Source organism: Myotis yumanensis, unplaced genomic scaffold (assembly GCF_028538775.1).
Source record: "Myotis yumanensis isolate MYYU_CA2020_CCGP unplaced genomic scaffold, mMyoYum1.0.hap1 SCAF_16, whole genome shotgun sequence".
In the NCBI taxonomy this organism is placed as follows: Eukaryota; Metazoa; Chordata; class Mammalia; order Chiroptera; family Vespertilionidae; genus Myotis; species Myotis yumanensis.
The window spans coordinates 20,801,464-20,816,041 of NW_027223767.1; the positions used below are offsets into that span (position 1 = coordinate 20,801,464).

The following is a 14,578-nucleotide window of genomic DNA, read 5'->3' on the forward strand; positions in this document are numbered from 1 at the left end:
TGCCCACCAGTGAGTGGTGGAGCCGGAGTGGACCCCAGACCTCCTGACTCCGGAGTTCCGCCACAGTCCTCTCTCTGCCTGGCTGATGGGCCCCTCTTCCCGCCTCCCTGTCCAGAGCCTGGCCAGCCGGCTCAAGGAGAACATGGAGAAGCTGACTGAGGACCGGGATCAGCGCACAGCAGCTGAGAACCGGGAGAAAGAGCAGAACAAGAGGCTGCAGCGGCAGCTCCGGGACACCAAGGAGGAGATGGGCGAGCTGGCCAGGAAGGAGGCTGAGGCAAGCCGCAAGAAGCACGAACTGGTAATGCACCCCACCCTGGGGCCCCACGCTGGCAGCTCTCTGAGGACGCCTTACCCCTGGGCTGGTGGGTGGGGGGGGTCCCAAAGAAACCATGGTTTAGAGAATTGGAGGAAAGAGGACAGTCCAGGGAGCCCTGAGGGCAGGCCAGAGGCCAAGGGTGGTCCTGGAGTCTCCATCAGGCGAGACTAGGCGCCACCGCCCAGCAACACCAAAGCAAAAAACAAACAAACAAACAAAAAAGCCCTGTAGACTTGCACCTATGTAGCTCCTGCCTGGCTGGGCGAGCCTCGAAGTAGGCTTTCTCTGGGGCAGCTGGACGAGAGACTGGCCCTCCTGTAGATGGACTCCCCACTTCCCCTCCTAGGAAATGGATCTGGAGAGTCTGGAGGCTGCTAACCAGAGCCTGCAGGCCGATCTAAAACTGGCATTCAAGCGCATCGGGGACCTGCAGGCCGCCATTGAGGATGAGATGGAGAGCGATGAGAACGAGGACCTCATCAACAGGTGAGAGGGGCCCCTAGGGCAGCTTCAGGCAGCACGGAGGCCCTCTCGGCCGCCTCTGGGCCAGGCCACCAGGTAGAACAGTTACAACCTCTGTCTGCCCGTCACTGAGCCACCAGCCTCCCTCCCCTCATTGCCAGACCCCAGCACGGACCTGTCGAGGGCAGAACAGGTGCTGCCTGGGTGAGACTCCTCCCCTCATCCTCGCGGTCCTCCCTCCCCGGGCCTCCCCGGACCTGGTTGTCCGGCGCTGCCTGTTTGGGATGAGTTATTCCCCCGTTTAGCTGCATTTCCGATGGCGCCTGCCCTGCTCTGGGGAGAGCGGAGATTTAAGGGCCGTGGTGCCTTGTTACCATGCCAGAGGTTTTCTCTCATAAAACCCACCCGAGGAATGGTTTAGGAGAGACAGAGAGATTTGTAGTCTTAGGCTGGGGAGGAACTCATGAGGCAGGCAGACCGGCAGTCGAGGGCATGGGGTGGTCAGGCCCTGGAGAGGCTCCCAGGGCTGCCCTGAGCAGCGTCCCCCAAGCTGCCCCCTTCCTACATGAGGGCCAGGGCCGCATCCTGCAGGCAGGTCTCAGGGCACCTGCTCCTTTGTGTCAGGGGAAAGGTGCCTGGGGCGGCCCAGACCTCCCTCTGAGGACAGCACCGTCACTCCTCCCACCCTCTGGTCTCTTGCTGAGGAAAGAGGGGTCCTCAGCTGAGGGGTCCACCTGGGTTTGCCTGATTTTTTTCATCTTCTTCTGGCCCCCCTGGCCCACCATTTTCTTTCTGTTTCCAGTTTGCAGGACATGGTGACAAAATATCAGAAAAGGAAAAATAAACCGTGAGGACTGGAGGGCATGCGCTCTCTGCCTCTCCTGGCGTGGTGTCTAACCGCCCCTAACACTGGCCCCCAATTGGCCTGCTGCATGACGCATGGGGTGGGGGGCTGGGGGGACACACAGCCTCTCGCATCTCCTCTGAGCCAGGCTCTCACGCTAACTCTGCTGACTCTGTCCTGAGGGGAGGCCGGGTCTAAGGCTGGGCTGCGCAGGAGGCAACAGGGTGCGTTCCCCCAGGAAGGCTCGTCGGCCCGCCCTGGCGGGCAGGATGGGGGCTCCATCAGCAAGGAGAGCTCAGCCTCAAGAGGTAGCAGGTCTGCCTTCCTGAGCTCCAGCCCTCTCCTCCCTCCGAAACCAAGTGTCGCCGCCTCCCCAGCCTATTCCTCTGGGGAAAAGTCTGTTTGGGATGGATTTGCCCGCATCCTGGGGCTCCTTTGGAGCCTCAGAGAAGGGGGTATGTCTCGTTTTGCAAGGTCTGCCACCTCGGTTGGCAGACAAGGGCAGGAGGTGAGGGGCATCGAGCAGTCACTTGTTTGGAGAAAGCATTCAGGCAGCTAATCACGGCCGCTCTGCTGTGGCTGGGAAGGGAACACAGCCAGATGTGTTTACTTTACTCCCTGCGGGCACGTCCGGCAGAGGGAGGCCCCGGGCCTTGAGCTGGTGGCAGGAAGCCCAGTACGTCCACCCGCTCGTCGTCTCCCTCGCTCTGGGTGGGAGCCGGACAGCAGGTGCAGATGCGCAGGCCTTCGGGCGGACCCGGGTGACCCTCCGCCAAGTTCGACCGGCTGTTTCGGGGAAGATTGTTCCTGTATCTTGGGTTGGGTTTCCTCCCCCACTCTCTCTCGCCTGGCAGGCCTCCTGCCCTGGCCAGGATGGGCTGGCGGCGGTGCAGAGGACTTCGTGAGCTAATGATAAATGTAATAGTGTGTAACAGTGATAGAGGGCCGCTGGAGCCCGGTTGTCACACACAATTAATATCCCCCGCCGTTCTGTCTCCGTTTGTTTGTTCCCCCGCGATCTGGCTCCCAGTTAACTAATAGCACATGAGCCTGGACATAAATTGTATTTGACACGAGGTTTAATTCCAACCATTTAAAATTTCAACTGCCCCCTGAGCCTGCCTGCCCCTGGAGTTTGTTTACGGGCTTGATTATTTAAGGAAAAGAGCCCAAACATCATCTATATGCTTGAAACTGCAGGGAAGGCGAGGGCAGGCAGGCCAGCGTCTCCGCCGCCTCATCGCTCTGAATGTGAGGAGGACGATTCGTATGCTGGGCCCATGGCGTCTGTCCCCTGTGTGTACCAGCCCCGCCATCCTTGGGCTGTAGCAGCTTCAAGGACTGATAAAACGTGCATTTAAGATCATATTCTAAATCATTGCCAGGCACAACACATGGGTGCTTACACACACACACACACACACACCCCGGGCACTCACGCAGGCGCACAAGGGCATGCAGTCCAGGCTGGGTTCCCGCTGACGGCAGCGAGGTGATGCGGCTCCTTCCTCAGCAGCTCTGGGCCTCAGCTCCAAGTTATCGAGCGAGCGTGCTAAGGCGGGCAGAAAAATAATGTTTCGATTTACTTAGAGATACAGTTGTTATTGCCATAACCTTAATGAAAGCAGTAAACAGCGTGGTATTAAGGGAGATTTATACAGAAACGCTTTTAACATGTAGACATAGATTTTGCGATGCATACAGCACCTCCTTTCTAAAGGCAATCAATATGGTTATGAACGGCGGTGATAAATTACCGGCTGCGAAGCTGGAGGAGGCGGTTTTCTGCGCGGGCGTATAAATCAGGCGGTATTGGCATTCCGTGGGGCCCTTGCACCACGGTAAATCTGCCGGGCCCGGACGGCACGGGGATGGCATTAGTGGTTACGGGGCTGTCTGCTAAACTCCTGTTTACCCGGGGCAGCAGTCAGCCTCGTCTTTGTTATAATTCTGTATTTGACGGGAGCCCATAAAATGTGCCTTTTTATTCCCCTCCCCACGAGTCATGCTCTCTTCACAGTCCCCAGAATAGAGTCTGGCGGTATCGTGTGTGTGTGTGTGTGTGTGTACACGCATGCATGCACACACACACGCGCCTGTGTGGCTATTTATTCAAGAACATAATTCAGGGACAGGGCTGCTCCTGTTGACACAGATGAAAGGAAATTTATATCAAGGAGAAATCCTAGCATATCCGTAGCTGGGGAACGTGACAAGCAGACATTTTGCAGAATCCTGGGAGTATTCTCGCTCGGAAGCTGTCTCCAAGCCCCTGCTGCTCTGTGAGGGGTCGCCGTGACTCCGGCCTCAGAATTTGACTCCTTTGGGCTTTCCTGCAAGTAGAGAGGGCTCAGGCCAGCTTGGCCAAGAGAAGCACCGAGGGGCAAGAGCTGGAGGCTGTCTGAGGGGCGGAAGAGGGGGCTTGGAGAGACAGAGCCCTTGTCCGGGACTTTCTGGACCCGACTGGGTCTCAGGGTGCAGTTTAAATCCTGAAGTTGTCGCCAGCTCCTTGGGAAGTGCTGCTGCCCCCTCTGTTTCCTAAGGGCCAGGGCAGTTGCAGGATGGGTCGGGGATATGGCCTCGAGGGCCCGGTTTGGCATTGCCATCAGCTCAGGAGACTCCAGGTTCAAGCTAACTTAAAGTCACAATGCATCCCTTCTCTTTCCTGTCTCAGGGCCAGCAGCCCAGCTCTTGCAAGGAAGGCATGGAAAAATATAGCAGCTAGAGCCACATTTTGGGGAGAGGGTAGATAAGAAATAGCAGAGTAGGCCTCAGGGAGTAACTGAAGGGCCCAGGACTCCTCTTTTTAACCAAGAGCCCTCCAGGTGTCATTGATGAATGAATGGGCTCCTTATCATTCTCTCCGGGTTGGTTTGCTGAACGGTCACACAGAGTGGAACGGAGGTGCCCCCATGCTCCTCAGGGTCTTGGTGGCTGTCAACAGGGCGGCCTGCTGAGTGGGGCCAGGGTTCTGATGAACGGTGCGCTCTCTCTAACCACTCTGTTCTCCCTGACTCACTGATGCGCATGCCACCCTGCATCCCACCCCTGCCCCAGACACACCTGCCGCCCCTTCAGCGCTCCCTGCGGGGCAGCGGGTGATCACCTGTTCCCCAGCCTCGCCTACCCTTCTGCTCCTCATCCCACAGCGAGGGCGACTCAGATGTGGACTCGGAGCTGGAGGACCGGGTCGACGGGGTCAAGTCGTGGTTGTCGAAAAACAAGGGGCCTTCTTCCAAGGCAACGTCCGATGATGGCAGCTTGAAGAGTTCCAGGTGAGCACGTGGCCTGGAGCGGGGAGGAAAAGCCACCCACGCCCCAGGCTGGACGAGCAGTAGGCCTTTATCCCAAAGAGGTAGGCCTCACGCCTCCTGCGTCTGTGGCGTGGCATGAGGGTGAGGGGCCTCGGGGGCCCCCTGCACGTGGAATGAGCACAGGAGGCGCGGTTTCTTCTTAGTCAGAGTCTGCGGTGCCCCAGGCTCGGGGCTTTGGTTTGGTGTAGGTTTAACTTCATCCCCACTTACACTTTCAACAAATGTTGACTGGACTGCCTGATAGTTTGGGCCGTCGGAGGTCTTAGCAGGAGCAGCTGCAGCAAAGGCCCTGGTTCCGACTCCCCTGTCACTGCTACAGACACAGCGTGGACTTTCTCTGCCCATCCTCTCCTTCCTCTAACCTTTTTACTGCCGCCCCCCAACCCCCCGCCATGCTTCTGCTCACACCCATGGTGGGGGGCAGGTAGGCTTGCTCCCCTATTTTCTAGCCCATTCACAGCCTCCTGATCAGACAACTACTTCTGGTATCCAGGGGTCTGCCTTCCCCATCCCTCACCTGCCAGCCAGCATGGCAGTAGGGAGAGCAGTCCTCTGCTCCCACCCTCCCTGTGTCCCCTTCCCCCTCCTCCCCAGCTCAGAGCCATCCCACCCCACCTCCTTCCAAGACAGCAGGTGGGCTGGGTAGGAAAAGGAATCCCTCCTCTTCTCCAGCCCTCCTGAGGCTCCTTCCCAAGCCCAGCCCCTCACCACAGGCACCCAGTGGCCCCTTCTAATTGATTTAATTTATTCGGCCGAACAACATTTTGTTATTGCAGATAACGCTGCCTTCCCCGCCCCACTGCCATTCACCGCTGCGTGGCACGAGGCTCCAGGTAGTTGACAATGAAATAAATTGAACTAAACGTTTTAGAGGGGGAAAAGTGATGAAATAGAACAATAGTCTAATTTACATGACATTCTCCATGAAGCTATTTTCACTGACGCAAATTATTTTGCTTCATTTCCTCCGACGCTCTCACCGCCACTTTGCCAGGGCTGCTGCCGATTTCTCCTCCCTCCCCCTGCGTCTGTATTCTCTAGGTTTAACGCGCCTCTCTCTCTCTCTCTCTCTCTCTCTCTCTCATTCTCTCCTTGTGGCCCTAATCCACTATTGGTTCTCTCTTCCCCGGTCGCACCTCCTCCCTCAGAACGGCCCTCAGCACCCTCGGGAAGGAGGGCAAGGAGGGCAAGGGGGTGGAGGAGAGGCCGGCCTCTGCACTGAGCTCCCTGAGCTATCGGAAGAGGCTCACCCTGAAGGACTCCATCGGGGGCACGGGGGACGCAGAGTCACTCTTCACCACCCTGAGCGAGCGGGCCGCCTCCCCCGAGAGGCCCCCGCGGAAGGCTCGCCCGAGCCCCAGGGGGGAACCAGGCCAGGGCAGGAGGTCTGAGGAGCCAAGTGAACGTGGCTCCATCTTCTCCGCGGTCGGGAGCCGTGCCAGCCGGGGGCTGGAGAAGCGGTGGGGCTCAGACTTTGACGGGGCCTCGACCGTCTCTGCACCTGTCAGCCGGGCCTCCTCGGCCACACGGTGTGGCTCGGGCGAAGATGGGGCCCGCTCCTCCATGAGCATCTCACTGTCGGGCTCCCCCAGTTCCTGCCGCAGCGCCTCCCGGCTGGACAGCCTGTCCAGGACCTTCAGCCCTTCCTTGGGCCGGGCCTCGGGCCTCGGCCGGGAGAGCCCTGACTCCCGCCTGTCCCTGGGCCGGGGCTGCCTGGATGAGTGGGATGACGGGGCCAGCGTGGCCCTGAGTGAGGCGCATTCGCAGTACAGCCACCCGTCGCTGGCCCGCAGCCTGTCGGTGCCGCCACAGCCACGCATCTCGGCCTCCACCACGGAGGAGCCTCTGGGCTCCAGCACCCGCTCCGTCAGCCGCCACTCCTACCTGGACCCGGACCTGGAGGCTGCCATCAATGAGGTGTTGAGCTACAAACCCGTCCCGTTCCAGCGGACCAGCCTAGAGCCCGACTCCGAGGACGACCGGAAGAGCATCCAGAGTGCCCGGAGCGCCCAGCGGGAGTCCCCCGAGCAGGCCACCAGCATCCGCCGCTCAGCCTCTGCGGCCGATGTCTCTCGGTCCCGGTCCCGCAGCAGCCGCAAGAGCCGGAGCAAGAGCAGGAGCAAGAGAAGGAGCAGCTCCAGCTCCAGCTCCAGCTCCAGCTCCGAGGATTCCTCAGAGCACAGGCGGCGGAAGAAGGGGCGCTCGCGAAAGGGCAAGAAGAAGTCCAAGTCGAGGAGAAAGAGAACAGAGTCGGAGTCGGAGTCGGAGTCCTCATCATCCAGCGGCTCTACGGTCTCAGGCCACAGCCGCTCCAGCGTGAAGAAGGGCCCAGCCGCGGAAAAAGAGGAGGCTGGGCAGGCGCCCCGGCCGTCGCGGAAGGAGGAGAAGAAGCGTAAGAAAGAGGTGGACAGCCTGATGATGCGGTACCTGTACCGGCCCGAGAGCGACTAGTGCAGTAGGTGGCACCTGGCGTGCAGTGCAGCATGGCGTGTGCCCCTCGGTGTGAACTAACGTGCTCCTGCCACCACCTCAGCCCCTCCCGATGCCTCTCGGGCAGGCCTGGCCTCAGAGAGCCTCCGGGCTACCCCAGAGGGCAGAGGCCAGCTCAGCTGGCTAGTCATTCAGAGCCCTGAGCCCAATCAGCTGAACGTGCAGGTGATGTCAATGAGCTCCCGCTCACCGTGTCCTACCCTGGGCCAGGCACCTTCCTAGGTACCTCGCACGCTTTATTCACTCGATCCTCACCGTAATCCCATAGTAAAGGTCTGATTAGCCCCATTTTATAGAAGAGGAAGCTGAGGCTCAGGGAAGTTAAGTCACTTGCCAGGAAGTGATATTGCCAGGATCTGAGTGGAGGCGATTCAACTTGTCCTTAACCACTCCTCCATACAGCCCAAGGCAGAGCACATGGGGCCAAGTATTTACCTGGCAGCACACCTATAGGAGCCCTTGTCTGTGGCCCCAAAAGGCTGGGCCCATCCCAGCTGACCCCCTGGTCTGGATCGATGCATTAATGGCCACCAGCTCTCATGGGGTCTTTGGCTCAGCTGTCCCCGGCCCTGCAATGCCACCTTCCTCCCTGGCATGGGTCTCAAGCCGAGGAGTGCCAGGTGCACTCCCGCCCCCATAGTACTGCACCCTGCAGCAGACCCGGAGATGCCTGACTTTCTCCCCGCCCCTCCCACCTGAAGAAGCCCACGCATGGGCGTCACCTCATCTCCGCTCATCTTCTAAAGTTTTAATGAATAGAAATTAGCAGCGGCTGAGTGACAGCCCCCTCCCGGCTTCCCTGCCTCCCCTGTCTTCTCCCTGTGGGGAGGGAGAGCTAGCAGTCAGGCCCTTTCTGCCCGCACACCCACCTCGAAAGAAAGGCAGAGACTGACTCATTGGAATCCCATTGTTGCCAGTTCCCCTGGCGGGTGGTGACATTTGGCTCACCCTGCCTCTGTGAAGCCGGTACCAGCATGGCACCCTCCCAGGGCCAGCTTGCTGCTTCCCAGGAGGCCTGGCCCCAGAGCGCAGCCCCCTGAGGCACGGGTGTTTGTTTCCTGGATGCATGAACTAACACACACCTGTCGCATGCTTGTGGGCTTGCGCAGCGGAGCAGCTGAGGAGTACACTGACTTTGTCCCTTTTATACCGAAGGGACCAAGTTTTGTTTTAAGGGATGGAGCAAGTGGAAGTGAATAGTATCCGAAGCTGTTTGGAGATGGTGATGGGATGGGATGGGATTGGCGGGGGGGGCGGCCGGACAGGGAAGATGGAACTTGAACCCAACCAGGCTCATGGCCAACTCGGATTCCTTGGGCCCTGGGCTGCTCTGAAACCAAGCCTTTGGGCTCAGCACTGCTCTGTCACTGCCCCCAGGTAGCAGATGGTTGTAGGTGCTCTGGGAAGAGCAGGGAGTGTCTCGATTGCACTGGGGAGCCATGACAGCTCCATAGTGAGAAAGGACAGGAGTCGTCATATGTCTACCACCTCAGCAGCCCTGGGGGTGCCCTGCTGCCCCCGCACAGGAAGGCAGTTGATGGACGATGGAGGGAGGTGAGGAAAGCAGAGAGGGCCAGGCCCCTCTGAGCACTGCACCTGCAGAGGGAGGCCATCCCACACTGGCCAACAACGTGGATTTCAGACTCCAGTGGGTGCTCTCAACCCTTGACTCCACCACCAGCAAGAACAAAAACACAGAAAGCCTGTTTCTTCCCCCAGCCACCAGCGCAGTTCCTCTTGTCCACCGGGAAAACAGGAGTAGTTCTGAAACCCTACACACCACCACCTCCGTGGAGGATTGTATTCACTGCGGGGAGAGTGGGCACCAAGCCAGCAGCCAGCCAACCAATACAGAGCCGGCGAGACAAGGGCCGGGGGAGGGAGGACCTAGTTGGACGCAGCATGTCCTGGCTTTGGATGGATAAACTGCCAAGAGTGGGGGCGGAGGCAGAGTGGTGGCTTAGCTTCCCATCTGGCGATGGGGACCAGCGAGAATTCAGAACACGAATGCACCGCATCGTAGCTAAGGCAAGGGGAGGAGGCTGCCACCCTGGGCTCGCCCGGCAGGAATTAGCTTATGTACCAAATTGTTTGTGACAGCGTTGAGCAGGAGACAGTGGCTTGTGAGGAGGAAAGCTTTTTAAACAATTTGGTTAAAATGTTCAAATTGCCAGCCCTGACTCTTGCCCTGGGGAGGGGGCTGGCTGCCTGCTGTAGGCTCTCTGACAGCTGCAGCCGATAAGCCTCGGAGGAGACTGGCTACAGAGCACCCAGGGTCGGAGCAAGGGGGTCTTGAGGCTCCACAGAGCAGGGAAGAGAGGCATGGAGTTACCCCCTCCCCACTGCCCAGCAGTCGGATAGAACAGTGTTGAAACCTGGCTGTCATTTTGCCAACGGTCTGCCTGGCCCGCACAGCAATGTGGGAGGGGGGGCTGCAGCCCCACTCTGAGAAGGGGTGAGAGTGGAAAGGAGCACCCCAGGCTCTCCAGCAGCACCCAGTTAACATCTGAGTGTCAGCCCTGGTATCTGCCTCGCCCCCACCTCTGCCCACAAAATAACCCCACTGACTTTTCACAAAGCCAGTCCTGCCTTTGCCTAACAGCAGACCTCAGCAGTGGATGCCCAGAAATTGTGTCTAAAAAATGAAAATAAAACCCACTAATTTAGAATTCAAACAACCCGAGAGCTAAAATAACCCCAATTTTTTTTCTACGTTGCGTAGCCATCATTGGCCTTTATAATTTTGTCCCTGAGACACCCCAGCGTCCTTAAGTGCCTTTGGCCCATCAAAGTAAGACTCATTTATGTTCAGTCTAGTTTGTATTAAATGTGTTTTGTGCTATTGTGATTCCGTTAAAAATGGTAATTCATTCATGAGAAATACGATAACTATTAAGGAGACTGCCCCATTCCTGAACCACTTTGCATAATTGAACATGTATTTTATCAGGCTGTTCCTTCTCCCCGGGGAGGGATAGAGAGAGAGAGAGAGCCCTGGCTTCACACACACCCCGGCCTCTCACCCAGGCCAGCGGGAGAAGTCCGCTTTGGTCTTGTTTTCTCCTCAGGTCACCCAATCTGGTGGCAAGGCTTTGAGGTCTAAGAGTCCCAGGTTCGAATTCACCCACTGGCTGTGTGACCTTGGGCCAGATGCTCTGTCTCTTTGAACCAGCTTCCTCGTGGCACTGCAGGGGTTGTTGTGCAGATAACATAGCATGCCCAGAGCGCCTAGGGAGTGTCTCACACAGGAAGTCCTCAGTGGCCAAATCCTTTCTTCACCACAGAGTGTAGTGCATCCATGCAGAACTGATTCTGGCTCCTTTGGTTTGGGGATAGAACCTTGAAAGGACTGGTAAACAAGGCCCCTCCTCGGATTCTTAGAGTTGTCGGCAGAGAGATCACAGAAGTCCCGTTTAGCCCAGTGGAAGCTCTCCAGGACCTGCAAGCAGGGCTGTGTCCCTGGAAGCACCAGGCAGGGACCCGCTGGGTGCAGGGCACTGGTAGGGGTGAAGCCACGCTGAGCTGCATTTTCTCCAAGAAGGTTGAAATGATAGTGCACTTGAACTGGCAGAGGCAGTGGAGGTGCACGTGGGGGGTGGGATAGGGGAAGGCTTTGGGAAAGAAAGAAAAGAAAAGGATACCGGACCTGGAAGATGAGTTTCCATCCTTGCTTGAAGCCATGAGCCTGCTCCATCCAGGGCTGATGCTGCTCAACATGTTGGTGGGGGCAGATATGGGTGGAGGCTCTCAGCGGCCTGAGGAAAGCTCTATGGGGCTGGGTTATGGTGCCAAGAAAGGGACATCTGTGCCACCCTGAAACAGAGGTCTTGCCAGCTTCTACATCCTGAGTCTCCATTCTGTATGGTAGGTCGATGATGCCATGGTCAAGGGCAGACATTCTCACAGGCCTTAGGAAAACCTGATGAGGAGAAAGGGTTCGGATCTGGGAGTCTTCAGTGGGTCAAGGCCCTCCTTCTTGGAATCTTTTCAGGAATAACTTTACCTTAGACAAGCTGTAGTCATGTGAGCACCAGACCTTCAGTCTCCACATCAGCGTGGCCCATGGACTGCCTGCACCTGAATCTTCTGGGAAGGGAGTTAAAAATGCAGAATTCCTGGGTCCCACCCAAGAGCTAGCGAGTCAGAATTTCTCAGGGGAAGGACCCAGGAACCTGCAGCTGATTTCTTACGCACTCAAGTCTGAGACCCACTGCTCTACAGCATCGCTTTCCTTGGAGTTTTCCAAGTTTTCAGAGTCGAGACCATGTGCTCCTTTCTCTTACTACTCTGAATATCCTCTGGGGAAGCCAGGGGAGGTTTTTACTTCTCAATGTGTGGCTTTTGGGGAAGGCTTTGACAGCTTTGGGTGGCCGGGGGGCTCCCCAGGACTAAAGGCTGTGGTGCTGAAGATTCGGAATATCGTTCCTCTGTGACCTCATTCCTCTCTCCCTGCAGCCCCACCAGCTACTGGAAGTCCCTTGCCCCTGACCGGTCAGATGAAGAGCACGACCCTGTTGACAGCACGTCCAGGCCCCGACACTCCCACAGCTACCCGAGTGACAGCGACACAGAGGCCAAGCCAACGGAGACCGACGCGTAGCCTCCCAGCCCATGGGCTGCCGCCGCCACAGCACCTCTCCCAGGAAAGAGCGGGGCACAGGTCTCCCCACCTGACTGCTGATCTGCAGGAGACACACCTGGCCCTCTTGGGTCAGGCTGTGGGGTCTGATGTCTCCACACGGAAGAGGTGGGGCAAGAGGAGTTTCTGATAAGAGAACTTTTTGCTCCTTCTGCCTCCAACAGGCCACCCTCTTGGCTTCGACCTTGGGCCACTGTGGGCAGTGGCAGGTGGCGTAGCACTGCATGGAGCCAGCAAGTTGCCCTCCATCTCAGCCCTCTGCTCAGGGACAGTGGACAGATCGCCTACTGGGACATTCTCGGTTGCTGGGTCCATGGGGCGGAGTTGGGGGCTGGAACAGCAATTCCTTCCCCCTGGCTTGGGGTGAGGGCTTTCTCTTCTCAGTGCCTGCTGTCTTTTTACTTTTTAATTTAAATACCCAACCTCTCCAACACAGCTGGATCCCTGAGTGTGGGCGGGGGCTGTGGTGGCAGCTGGGGCCCCAGGATGACGAGGGGAATTTCATCTCCATGTTCACTTCGGAGAGCAGTCCTTTCTCTGTGCAGCTGGAGAGACAGCTAAGCAGAGCTTCCAGGTGCTTCTGGGTTTGGACCGAGCAAACCTACATAGACCGGGGTGCATATGTACCATCCGGAACGTCCAGCCCCTCCTCCTCGTCAGCTCGTCAGCGTGTTAAGTGCAATGACCTATTTAAAAGTAAACCCATTCCACCTACGCCAGTTTGGGGCTTAACCAAGCACTGTCTCCCTCCCGCTCTGTCCAAGTTGCCTGGACCATAAGCTCAACTTGAGAGGGAAGGCCTTGGGTTGAGGACTTGTGATCAGAAAAACTAAAGCTGGAAGTTTGGGTCAGTACTGATATGTATTAGACACGGGTCCTCACCCTGTGTCCTGAGCCTAAGTCATTTTTCTTCTTCCAATCACCCTGCCCCCCGCCCCAACACACAAACACTTCTCCTAGACATGACAACATGTGGCCTGACAGTCCCAGCCGCGGCACTAAAGGTCATCCCTCCAACATCACCAAACTTGGGGGCCCAAGAGCAGTGCCTGGCGCCGCTCCCATCTGCTGTCCCCTCTCCTGCAATTGGTTTGTATTCATTGGGCTGTGCTCTCTCTTCCCTGATTACCTGATGTATGGAAATAAACGTCCTTTTCCTCCTGGCTCTGCCCATTTTTCTGCCTGTTCCATCGGGTAGCAGAGTCAAGATTCTGGTGGGGACCTGGGAGGGATCTCCTACATCAGACCAGAGCCATTCAGACCAGAGCCACTCGGAGACCTTTGGCAGGTCATTTGGGGCAGGCAAGGCAGTGAGATGAGAGGATTGGTCAGAGGAGATACAAGCCCCACTTTTAATTTGAAGAGCCTGTGGATTGTAATTCAGGTTGGCACAGCTACCAGGCCTCATCTTCCCCTGGCCTCTACTTGGAAATGTTGAGGTCCCTCTGTTAAGTCTCACCAATTACAGAGATCCTGCCTGCTCTAACTTTTTGTTGTTGTTAAGGAATCCAAGCCCTGTGTATTCGATTTTTTTAAAGTTTAATTTTAGTCATTCCAAAGATGACTTTTTGATCAAAACTTGACAGCACTCTGTCCAGCCCCATGGACCACAGGGCAATTTGAACAGGCTGGGACTTCTGGCTTCTCTGCCTTCCTGCCCCAGTTGACACTTGGTCTCCTCACTGAAGCCAAGAAGCAGTTCATGCAGAAGGACTAGAAACAAATGGCTTGCTCCTCCTCCTCTACCTTCTGTCATGTGACCACTTACAAGCCTTCTCCTCCTCTACCTTCTGTAATGTGACCAGTTACAACCCCTGCACCCATGACATTTTGGTACAGCTGGTTGATCTGGCTCCCCTGGTCTGGACAGGTAGGCGGGAAAGAATATCAGACAGCTCTCTCTAATGCTGAGGTTCTGGTGATATCAGCTACCCAGAAAGGGTCAAGAAAGAGAAGGAGGGAGAAAATGAGTGGGAGAGAAGTGTAAAATGGAGCCATCTTAAACTTGAGACTGCCTCTCGACACTTTCCCCCAAGGTTGAATAGAGAAGGTAGTAAAAGCAAAGTTATTTTTATATACTTTTTTCTTAAACTACTGGTCCCTCATGTTCAGTTCTATCACATCTTTTACTCCTGTTTGCATAGACCTTGGTGCGTTTTCTGTTTTCAGGAACTAGTATGACAAAGTCCCTGCCACCTACAAAACAAGATCCCAATTCTGTTCACACACGGACTCGGGTCTCTGGTTCACTGGAAAGTCTAGCATCGATCTCCAATAGCCTGGCCTGGGACAGAGGGGCTTCGTTCAAGTCAGCAAACTTACACTATTCACTTATTAATTGACTCAACAGTCAATTATATTATCCATCCACTCAACAAATATTTCATAACTGCTTGCTGTGGTCTAGGCACTGATCTAAGTGCTGGGGATGGATGAGGTCCTTTCTTTCTTAAAGCGGATATTCTGAGAAGTTAGACACAAAATATGTACTGCACTTACCAATATGTGCA

The 14,578-nt window shown here is 56.5% G+C and overlaps 1 protein-coding gene across 9 annotated transcripts in view; it reads left to right on the forward strand.

The window, feature by feature from the left end:
• MYO18A (myosin XVIIIA) overlaps positions 1 to 13,231 on the forward strand; it is a 95,714-nt gene extending 82,483 nt beyond the window's left edge. For 5 of the 9 annotated variants that reach the window (XM_070394375.1, XM_070394377.1, XM_070394376.1 and 2 more), the window contains 6 exons: positions 116 to 301; positions 666 to 805; positions 1,584 to 1,628; positions 4,775 to 4,900; positions 6,088 to 7,394; positions 11,885 to 11,975. In XM_070394375.1, the coding sequence (XP_070250476.1) occupies positions 116 to 301; positions 666 to 805; positions 1,584 to 1,628; positions 4,775 to 4,900; positions 6,088 to 7,390 (1,800 nt within the window). In that variant the 3' untranslated portion in view covers positions 7,391 to 7,394; positions 11,885 to 11,975. Of the gene's footprint in view, positions 1 to 115; positions 302 to 665; positions 806 to 1,583; positions 1,629 to 4,774; positions 4,901 to 5,715; positions 5,773 to 6,087; positions 7,395 to 11,884 lie in introns of all 9 variants that reach the window. The other 4 variants (XR_011468437.1, XM_070394379.1, XM_070394380.1 and 1 more) reach the window with 4 other exon arrangements.
• The last annotated feature ends 1,347 nt before the right edge of the window (positions 13,232 to 14,578 follow it).